At 40.2% G+C, this 11,622-nt stretch overlaps 1 protein-coding gene across 1 annotated transcript; it reads right to left on the reverse strand.

Moving 5' to 3' along the window:
* Window positions 1-248: 248 nt before the first annotated feature.
* Window positions 249-10,925, reverse strand: snupn (snurportin 1). The gene is made up of 9 exons (XM_003447519.4): window positions 10,771-10,925; window positions 9,104-9,268; window positions 8,174-8,357; window positions 7,674-7,778; window positions 3,626-3,722; window positions 2,144-2,241; window positions 1,882-1,959; window positions 1,304-1,384; window positions 249-1,211 (listed from the first exon to the last, which is right to left on the reverse strand). Exons 2-9 carry the CDS (start codon window positions 9,259-9,261, stop codon window positions 891-893), a joined length of 1,122 nt encoding a protein of 373 aa, XP_003447567.1. The 5' UTR covers window positions 9,262-9,268; window positions 10,771-10,925; the 3' UTR covers window positions 249-890.
* Between the last annotated feature and the right edge of the window lie 697 nt (window positions 10,926-11,622).

Below are 11,622 nucleotides of genomic sequence, written 5' to 3' on the forward strand. Positions count from 1 at the left end.
AGCAATCAAGTCTGAACTGTCTGCCTAGGGCTTTTAAACACAACACATTTTATGTGTCCGTATGTATATTTCTTAAGGTTATCAATGATGCCAGCTTTTCAGTGAAGGACTTATATTACAATGAAATATGTCATGTTTAACTTGCACTAATATTTTTGACAAAATGTCTCAAATCAAACTGATTTAGTCTTTTAACAAATCTGCAAAAATCCAGCAGTCTGTGGTAACAAAGTGAATAGCAAAGCAAAGGCAGATAAAAAACATTTATTTAGAATACACAGTTTAAAACATTTCCTAAGCAATTTCAAATTCAACATTACATTGTAAAAACCCATGTCCCTGTTGCTGATAAGCACTAACTAACAGGATGTGACCAGTCAGCATTACCGCGCCTTCCAAATTGCTGAGTGTTCATTTTGCAGACTCTGTAGCGTTTGCTCAGCTAATGAGCGCACTGCTCCAAAAATTTCTGCAATAAACCTGCAAACCCTGACAACCGTAAGGATGAGATGCTTCTTTTGCAAGACCCTGCTCATGTGAAAAAAAGGGCAGAGCACAACATTCACTGTGCTGCACTTTGGCCATTTATGCCAACACGTCTCTAATTCTATTCTTACTGCAGCTGCAGACGCATGTTAGGAATATGCATGTGGTGAAATACTGTGTGAGGCAAGTCTTTTCAAGCAGGTACAGCCTGTAAGTGTCAGAATGTATTTTTTACAGCACAGGTCCAGTAATCTGCACTCTGAGGACGTCCAGAGCAGTGCCGGATTAAAATTAGCCATGCTTTGCAATTGGTCAGATCTGCAGAACCATTCAGAAGACATTCTAAAGAACCATATATGGGCTTTCACCACCATTCAGAATTTGCATCTCGTTAAGCCTCCCACTCAGATCTCCATATATGCTTCTCGTATTGGCGTCTGTTTCAAAGAGTTCAGAGCGTCCTCACTGCCCTGGTCTGGAGTAGACAGGTACTCTAACTCATAACCTCCGCTTCTGTTGGCTGGGCGGACTTCGCTTGATGTTTTCTTATGTTCCAGGATCTGCTGTAGCTGATGGCTGGCATATTCCGGCTTCTTGGTGAGAGGTCCTGCAGGAACTTCTATACCCAGGATGTCAGTGACCATGTAAGGGCGAAGCCAGCCGACCAGAGGGGTGCTGCCAGGGGTGTAGTGGGTCTGCCGATGGTAGAAGAGGAGACCATCCACCTGCAACCGGAAAACCAGAATTAAGGCAAACATGAAACACTGTTTGCATTTAAAGAATAACTGGAGATAAATGATTCACAGTCTGCTCTTACACTGAAGCTGTACTCTGCTGCCAGGGCTGCCTTTATTGATTCTGCTGTGCAGTCTGTGCTCTGGAGCCCCACAAACCGGAACTGTGGGACCAAACAAAATCAGAGAACCACACTGCTAGCTCAAAACACAATTTGCCTTCTTGTCACATGTGAGAATTTGCCTTCCAGTGACGAATCTACTCAATAAGCACTGAACCTGATTTAGCACAGATTTGGCAGTACCACACAAACACTTAAGAATGAATAGGTGGACCTTGAACTCCAAGCTCTCTCAGGCTTCCACAAACATCCATAACCTTAAAGATGTGTCACTTTAGGGCGCAATTAATACAGAAATTGGGGGACTGATTTTCTTTTTTCTCCTCGGCCTGAGGAGTTCCGCGTTTAAGTTTGGGATTTTATTCAAACCATGTGTGGAAATAATCAGCAGGGCACAACAAACACAATGCAGACAATGTGTGACTGTGTAAACACGTTGCAGTGTCCCAATTAACAAACAATAAACTTGGACTTAAAAAACTCCATAAAAAAATGGAGGCACAAAGAAAAAGGCTTTGATTTGTGGTGCTGGTACACACAGGGTTGCGTTTGGTGATCTCCGATAGGCTGTCGGTCTCCTGGACTTTGGACTGGAGCCAAAAGAAACGGAACTCGGTCTGTTGATGAGAAACCAAGCAGTGAAAACAAAAAACTGCTTTTCACCTTCTGAGCCAATGAACTGGACAACATGGCAACACAAAAAAAAACCCCAACATAAGGCACATCTGTGTCCCAGACTCTGCTACTTATGCAATTAGACAAGCATTCCTGGATTGCTGCAAGATTAGAAGACAGTCTTACTGGGCAGTCGTAGACCGGGTGGCCTCTCCAGCACATGACGTCCAGAATGTAGTAAGTTCTGTCCACCTCGCTGTAAATGCAGTCCAAGATTGTGTAGTCTGCGTGCAGCACATTAAAAAAAGAAGATTTAAACTCTTATTACAACTTCATTCTCAATGAATAAAATCAAATAAGAATGTATAACTTCATATTACAAAGGACCAGATATTCACTGCTGTGAAAAAGTAGTTACTCTATTCTTGATTTCTTGTTGTTGTTTTTTTGCATATTTGACAGACTTACATGCTTCAGATCATCAAACAAAAAGTAATATCAGATACAGATAACCTGAATAAATACAAAATGCAGCTTTTAAATAATGATTTCATTTATTAAGGGATTTAAGTTATCCAACCTACCTGACCATCTGTGACCCAGTAATTACTCCCTAATCCTAACACCTTGTGCAACAACTGCAGCCAACTGTTTGCGATAACTCATAATAATAATTTTGTCTCACTCTTCTTTGCCAAAATTGTTTTAATTCAGTCACATTGGGGGGTTTTGAGCATGAATGGTCCATTAAAGTCATGCAAAATCCATTCCAGACTTTGAGTAGGTCACTCCAAAACCTTCATTTAGTTTGTTATTTAGCCAGTCAGAGGTGGACTTGCTGGTGTATTGATCATTGTACAGCTGCATAATCCAACGATTTTTTAGACTCCACTAATTACAGCAAGTCGTTCAGGTCCTGAAGCAGCAAAGCAGCCCCAGAAGATCACACTACCACCACCATGTTTGTGTGCTGGTCTGATGTTCTCTTTATGAAATCCAGTGTTAGTTCTACACCAGATGTAACAGGACTCAAACCTTCAAAAAAGTTAAACTTTTATTCTGTCAGCCCACTGAATATTTTCCCAAAAGTCTTGGGGGGATCACAAAGCTGTTTTGGTCAGCAGTGGATTTCTCCTTTGAACTGTTTGCTCGGGCTCTTTGTTACTGCTTTGTCAGGTTTTTAAACTTGTCTCTTTTCTGTAAATGCCCCCCCTTGAAATCAGGTTTTCTCAGTAATTTCCGCTTTGGTAGTTTTAATCTGAGTAAAAATCTCTTCACAAGAAATGCAGTGCTGCCTAAACTAACGGAAATATCTGAAACTCACATTCCATAGTTTTCTTTTCTTAAATGATAATATCATCTAATCAAATGGAAATCGTCTGCACTTGTACTTCATACACAAAACTCCAGCCAGTCAACTACTTGCCTAATTCCATGTAGTGAGCTGTACCGATTGTCCCACTAATATAGGTGGAGTTGAAAAGGATGTGAAAAAGCTTTGTGATTATCACATAAAAAAAAAGCCTGGAAGCTGTTTCGATGTGGCTGAAATGAAATAAACTCACAGGTGAATGGGAGAACCTGCTGTTTGCGGAGCACTTCCTCGTGTTGTTAAAATGCCTAAGTGGCCCATTATAGAGATCCAAATACACAGTCGGGCCCACCTACCTTTTCCCATAGCAGAGTTGTGTCTGTTCCCACCAGGCAGCAGGGAGGGGAAACGGTTCACACAATAGCCACTTTTGGTGTACGCTGCAGTGGAACCCTTTAGAAGAAAACCAGAAACAATACAGGAGGGAAGAAACCACTGTTATCATTTCATTTGCATGTCTCCACAATTCTGTCAATGTGAGCATTAAAGAGCAGGAGTTAAACATTGTTAAAGACGTTTCTATGTTCAACTGTTAAAAGGGAGAAAAATAACTAGCATGTATTTTCCTATTATGCTTCTCCTTATTTTCTCCATACATCAAAGGCAGCTATCAGACAAGTGCAGTGCATTTAGAGCTCCGCAGGTCAGCTCACAGGAGATAAAAATTTACATTCACTGGCCACTTTATTAGGTATACACTGAGCACAGCTACACCGCTTCAATCTGATTGGAAGGGAACAATGGCTCAAATTATGACTCGCTACAACCAAAATATGCAGAAGAGCATCTCTTTCGGTCAGCATGACGTTGAGCCTTGAAGCAGAAGGGCTACAGCAGCAGAAGAAGTGTGATGAATCTCAATTTGTGCTGTCACATTCAGTCGATGGTGTAAACACGAAAGCACAGATCCATCCTGCCTTGTATCAAGGGCTCAGGCTGCTGATGGTGGTGTAATAGTGTGGGGGATATTTGTGGCATCCGAGCATTGTTTGAGACACCACAGCTGACCCGAGGATTGCTGCTGACCCTTTATAACTACAGTGTAAAAGCAGGTCTGACGGCAGTAGCAAGGTGACGTAAAAAAGCAGCGAGTGTATCATCAAATGAGGCAAAGCTCTTCACATAAGTGTAGCAAGAACTTTTATGACCCATGTTGTCAGTTTTTAATTGTAATGTAGTTGTAATCAGTCATTTAACACACAGAGAAGTAATCATATAGAGAAGGAGCTCAGTTTTCACAGCACAGTTTCACCAACAGTATGAGGACCACAGTCTTAATCAAGCGTGAATGCTTAGTCTCATTCACCCTTCCTCGGGACATGGAAAACATGTTCATCTTAATCTGGCAATCTTGTTTTTTGTTTGTTTTTGGTGCTGATTCAGGGAATTCATTGACAGCGAGCTCGAGCCGTGATATAATGAACAAGGAACCAGATTACTGTAGATGCACAGTCATTATGATTTTCTCCATGGTTGCATCAGAGGGTGTGTGGTTTCAGTAACACTAGTACAACACTAGCTTCTGGGGGCAGTAAGAGAGAAAATGGGGGCAGTTCAGTTTCCTTGACATGACAACAATTTCAAGGAATCTTATCCAAGCATTTTACAGCCTTGCCATTACTCATGAACATCAGCATCATCAGGTAAATTGCATATTTAAGGCTAAATTACATAAACAGCTAAGGAAAAAAAACCCAAGTGCACTTTTTCACAAGAGGCTACGATAGCTGCTTTCACTTCCCTAAATTGATGTCTTGGTGACGATATTGAAATTTCTACAGAGGATATAAGATCTTAAAGGGTTTGTCTGCGGTTGGTTTTTGACTTTCTTGTTTCTCATGAATCAACAGAAGTCGTCCTGGGGATCACCGCTCCCCCTGCCTCCACGCAACTTGACTCCAATTTCACTCGTCGATTTGGAGTTTTGTCACAACACAGTTCATTCTCAGAACACCTTCTATTCGACATACTTTTCCTCACTGCTGGTTAATGAACTGCTTCTTATTTCAGATGATGATCTTTGCAAAACGAAATAATAAAGATGAAACAGTTAGTGTGCTGTAATCACGCTCCTGATTTTTTTCTTTTGTTTAAAATCCTTAGTTGGTACAGCAGTGCACTCCTGCTCCCTCTTTAAAGCTCAAACTCACTATTTATTTGAGCTCTGACCAAATCACGCTGGTCATCAACAATACTCATCTAAAGGAAGAAAGAGGTGTAAAAAGGCATCCACAGGTGAACCTGCAACCTGCACTGCTCCTTTTTAGGGTTAAAAAGGCACATTTTAAAGTTCAGTTACCAAGTTTTCTAAACTTAATGAGCAATGGTTTTAATGTATATTGGTGATCTCAATATACACCACACTAATATTGTTTATGATTTCTGCTCTCCTTCTCCCATAATTTACAGCCTTGGTACAGCCAGGATTATATGCACAGCAGTAGAAGAACACAAGGGACAGAAAGAAAAAATCTAATATTTGGATTTTAAACATGCATATCAGGTATTTTATCTCCTCTGTGCCTCTGAAGCTCCTGCTTTCAAACTCGCCCTGCTTTTTTGTTGTTGGCAATAAGGATTGGACTTGATAAGAACTCAGTGATTCCAATTCTCTTATCGCTTCTCATTGGCTCTGTTTTGGCAGTCCCCACCATCGGTAAGCAGCAATAAAGAAATTACATTCATTCAAGTTAATTGCATACTGTGGGTCAAATGTTTGTGCATGTTTGTTAAAGGTATTTCCTCTCTTTGGTGTGATCAGTGTTCGAGTCATTGCTCAAAAAAGTCATCATTAAACATATAACACAGAACGCCTTTCTTAAAAGTAATCCAGTACATTATTTAATTACTCCCAGGAAAAAGTAATTTATTATACTGCAGGTTGCATTACTTTCATGCTACTCTGTAAAATAGCTGAAACACCGTTTCATGATCACTATTTAACAATATAAACCTGAGGCTACAACCACACACACCAACACAAATCCTTAATGAGGACACATCTTTAAGATCTTTGTCTTAGTAGAATACAAAGTTGACCACACAGAGCAAAGATGAAAACCAGAAGAAAAAAGCCATCGCTACAGTGATTCTGCTTTAGAAAGGGAAACGGGTAGCAAGGGAGGCTGCAGCCTGACTGCTCCGCTGCTCGTTACCTGTTGAAGTTCAGGGTCTGGCTGCTGGGGTCGGCATTCACTCAGCTTTCACTCTGGGTTCTTGGCTAGCTTAGCGTTAGCATGCTGTCTGTGCAGATGCTTGCAAAGAACCGAAGTTGTGTAAGCAGCATAATGCAGTTGTTTCTATCCTTGGTGCAGTTTGCACTTTATCATTTATCTTGTCCTTTTGTGCAATAAAAATAATATGTCTATATCCATGTCATGGACTGCGTTGCTATTTCCCTCCTCTGACACATGAACTGAAATCAGCTGTGAGTCCAAGAACTGATAAGCAGGATTGATATGCAGACAAACAATTCCAAGGAATTGGACTACTGGGAAGGGGTTGTACAAGAATTGGTTCTCGATTCCCATCCCTAGTTGCCAAGTTAAATGAATGGCAATGCAAACACAACACAGTCAGCTCAACTTGCAAATTGGGTGATGATGGATGGATGACTTCAGGTGCTGATGACCTACTTGAGCTCAAAATCAGCATGCTGCCACAAGTTTAAAGAGGAAACCCGCCAAAAAACGCTCAAGAAGATCCCTTCTGATTATTTTGTAGGTATTTTTCAGCTTTTAAACCAAATTCTTCGCTTTATTTTCGCACTTTCTAAATGGAGAAAAGTAGTATAAGCATGACACACATTAAAAACCTCCGTGTTGCTTTTTTTTAATCATTTCTGGAGCACACAGTCATCTTTCTAATTTAATCTACTGATTCTAATCTACTGACTGTGACTCTTTATCGCAGCTCGAGGAAAATTCTCTCAAACTGTTACACATTATTAAGATATTGGGCAGCGTAGCTCTGACAAGGTGGCTCATTTCAACACAGACACAATCCACATCGTGCTCTGCAATACCAGGAAGGCAGCGTTGAAATAAAAAGCAACAGATGCAAAGTACAACAATCCTCTCCAAACACACTCACTTTAGCACTGCACTCAAACTGCAGGAAATACTGACTGCTGTTTTTCAAAGACTGATACGACTTTTGATCAGGACTGGAAGATGACAATCTGATGATTCAAAAATTCAGAAATCAGTAAGCCTTCTGTTTCAGTCATCGCTGTGAATAGTGACTACAAAAAAGGAATTTTTATAGAGATGCCTTTAAAGTTAGATTCTGAAATTCAGAAACAAGCATCAACATGGAGGCAAAGAAAAGAAGAGCGGCTCCTACCTTAGAGGCAACAATCAGAGATCTTTTGCCCACAGGACAGACCACCATCAGCCAATCAGTGTCCAGCTCTGATGGGACATCCACTAGCCACTCTGATAGCATGAGCTGAGGAGGAAAAGGGACATATCACCTTCATCAAAACTTTATTTAAGCCTACAAGAATGACAATGAAAATGAACACAACAGTGTGAGTTATTACAGAGTTTCATGTTTGGTGACCAGGAGCCCCACTTTATAACAGACTGTCATGCCACATTTTAGCTAGCTTTAGTATTCAGAAGTTAGTACACCAAAAAAGACACTTTTCTTTCAGACTCGGAAATAAAAACTTTCCCACACAAACAAACTCTTTGTTCCATGCTTTGTTTGTTGGGATCTGGCTGCTCTATTCTCCAGACCGGAGGTGTAACTTTAGGACTCAAGCGCCCTCTGCTGCAAAACACAGGAATACAACAAAACTTCACACAGAATGGGAGCATGTCCATGCATCAAACACTGACCTGGTTTGCATAATGTTTTGGCAGCTTCCTCCTCTCGATCTCCATCTCCTCCTCTTCTGTGTTGCCATCCTTTGCTCGTTCTCCCTCCTCCTGTTTCTCCATATCTTCCTCCCCATCACTGTCTGCCCCCGTCCAATCCCCATCAGCCAGACGCCGTGCATGGTTGACATAGTTTAACCTTTTACTAAAATAAGAAATGGAAAAAGAGTCACTGAGATGCTTTTGCATGGCGCAGTGTAAACATATAGTGTTTTACACCTGTTTTAGCTGATCTCCACTGGTTGCCAGTGAGGATTTGAACGGAGTTCAAGAAAAGCCGTTCATGGTTTGGCTCTTTCCTACATCTCTGACCTCTTACAACCCTATTCAGCTTCCAGGTCCCTCCGGTGAGCTGATCAGATACTTGGAAGTGTCCCACGCTTAACATTTACCAAAACAAGCTTTATAAATAAATCTGAGTTGAGTTGGGGCTGTGGCAGTATGGGGGATAATTGTTGACATGCTCCTTCCCCCTTAGCGCCAACTGATGCATGTAAGACGCCACAGCTTGCCTGAATGTTCTTGATGAATATGTTCATCCCTTTATGACCACAGCTTACTCATTTTCTGATGACATAGTGCAAGGTAACACATCATGTCATAAAGAATCATCTCAAACTGGTTTCTTGAGCATGACGAGTTCACTGTACTCAAATGACCTTCACAGTGGTGAAGAGGATTCGTCTCCTGGACAAAGCTGACAAATCTGGAGCAACTGTGTGACACAATAATGTTAGTGTAGAGCAAAATCTCTGAGGACTGTTAGCAGTACCTTGTTGAATCTGGGCCATGAGGAATTAAAGCAGTTCGGAATATCAAAGAGGGTCCAGGAAATATGTACCTAATAAACAGGTAAGACTGTAGATGCTAAATAATGAGCTGGATGATTACCTTTTTTGCCAATCAAGAAAACGCTGCCGTCGCTCACTCTGCTCCAGCACACTGTACTTGCTTTTGTACTGGGCCAGCCGAGGGTGGGGGCAGGCTGTACTGTTGGGCTCCTTGGACACAGCAAAGCTGGCCGAGAGGGCTTGGGTCAGGTCATCCATGGGGGCACTGAAAATCAACACACCAGTACTTATTTTATATTATAAGGAAGAGCGGTTAATAGATTTGAAAATTAAGACTACAGACAACCCAGTGGCTTATCTGTTTCTGTGTGCTAGAGCTCTTGTACAGGTTAGCTTGAAAGATTAACAATATGTACTTAAAGGTAGTCATTATACTCTAATGCTCAGTGTTTGCTGAGATGCACCAGTGTTTATGTGCTTTTAATTTACTGCAGATATCTTCTGACAGTTTGGTTGCGCATTTAAATTGAAGCCATATTGAATGATTCAGGCCTATCAGCATGTGTTCAAAGATAGTGTGATAAAGAGCGGAAAGAGTTTCGATGTCTTGATTTCCCTTGAAAAAGGGACACATCTACCTATCACTGAATGCTCATTTCAATTACGATGTTGGATTGTAGCAAGTTATTAAAACTATATGAAATAATATGACTAGTGTCCCACTTTCTATTTGTGGTCATGGTTGTTTTGCCTTTTGGCACATTATTTGGCCTCAACATAAAAGTAAAGTTAAAGTAAATTAAAACATTTTTCTACAGCACCTTTCAAGGCAAATATCAAAAAGTGCTTCATAACAAAATGCCAAAAATATAAAAACATAAAGTTACCCATAAGCAAGTTTGGAAAGACGACTTTGTAGCTGCTTTTTAAAAATATCACCAGACCACAGATCTCAGTCCAACTCCCCACCACGCAGTGGCAGATTTAGTTGACTTCACACACAACACTTTATATTTTTAACGTATTTATAATTAAAGTTTGAGGATTTCGTTTCCAAATTAAACTCTTATTTTTCCAAAGCCCATGAGTAATCGTTTTACATATTCATCATCTTAATAATGACGTGACTACTTGTGAATACTTCTTCATAATCTGTACGTCCTTAATAATTAATCAGCCAATTTCTACAAATTAAGTATGTCATGGCCGAATATTTGATCTTCATAAACCAGCTTTAGTAGCAATCTTAACATCCAGTCCAATTTGCCCCCCACGATCAACGAGAGCTTAGGTTCATCCTGTATGTACTCTAAATCAAATATAGTCTATAAAAAGTGCGGGTACAAGCGACTTTGGTTGTACAGTTACACACTCAACTAGGGCAAACATGTGCTGATTGACGGGATATTTTTTTTTTGTTTTAAGCTTAATATTGCACAGGTAGTACCAGTATAATATCAGTACCAAACGCCCTGGTCTAGTGGGGCATCTATCTAGATTGTACTTCGCGGAAAAAGCCCAGAAAAGCCTCCTATTACGGACTACTACAACTGGCCAGTCACATAGCTTAGCTGCTAGCATTGCATCGCGCTAAACCTGCTAGCATGCTGTGGTTGCTAACTATGCTAGCAGTTAGGAACTCTGACCCTAGCGCGTTTTGCAACAAAAACGTGCTTTCGTACAAACTATACACAAACACTGGACTCAAACGCTATGCAGTAAACTTTATGAGATGTTAGTTTTCACAAAGCTAGCGTAAACAGATACCTTGGACATTCAGGGAGGATGCTGCTGAAACGTCACGCTGTCATCATTTTTGCCGGGTGGCGATTTTCAGTTGGCCGACAAAAAAGCTCAACCTAACCCGGAGTTTGTGTTTTCACACGATAGAAATGATATCGGTAACCTATGTGGAACTATTACAAAAAACAAAAAACAAAACACTCTCAAAGTTATACTAGCAAGTTTGACGGTGTTAAACGTGTTAAATAAATAAAGTAGGGTAAAAACAACAACGTTTAAATGTAAGGGAGTTAAAAAGTATAAAGGAGGCCACATAAACATGTACTGTATATAAATTCAGTTTAAATGCAGCACTTAAATGAGACTATTACGGCTACATTGTTGCTCGGTTGGATAGTCTAACACCTCATGTCTAAGAATTTGTTGAAGCTTTGAAATATATACCATATCAGCGTTATTGTGGTAGCCAATAGGAAGTATGTTTCCTAAATTATAAAGACTATATTTAATAGTAGTAAGCATCATTGCAATAACAATGATGCACTAAATCGTAATTATCGCCAATATTAAGCTTAACTATAGTGTAAAGTATAATTTATTATTCTTTTTTATACTTTTTAAAATTTAAGTTGGCTTTCTGAGTTCATAGTTTTTTTCCAGTCGGTTTTCATTATTTTCAGAAACCTGGTATTTATTTTCATTATTAAGAAAAAATATACAAGAATGCTCGGAAACAAAACAAAAAACCCAAAACAAACAAACAAACTAAACTCGAAAATACAAAACTATAATATGCCTGGTAACCCATGACATAAATTGTGCTTGGATGTTGTAATCTTCTGTGTATGTAATGCTCCTTTCCTCCTGGAAGGGGCG

The sequence above is a fragment of the Oreochromis niloticus genome, linkage group LG7, assembly GCF_001858045.2.
Source record: "Oreochromis niloticus isolate F11D_XX linkage group LG7, O_niloticus_UMD_NMBU, whole genome shotgun sequence".
Taxonomy (NCBI): Eukaryota; Metazoa; Chordata; class Actinopteri; order Cichliformes; family Cichlidae; genus Oreochromis; species Oreochromis niloticus.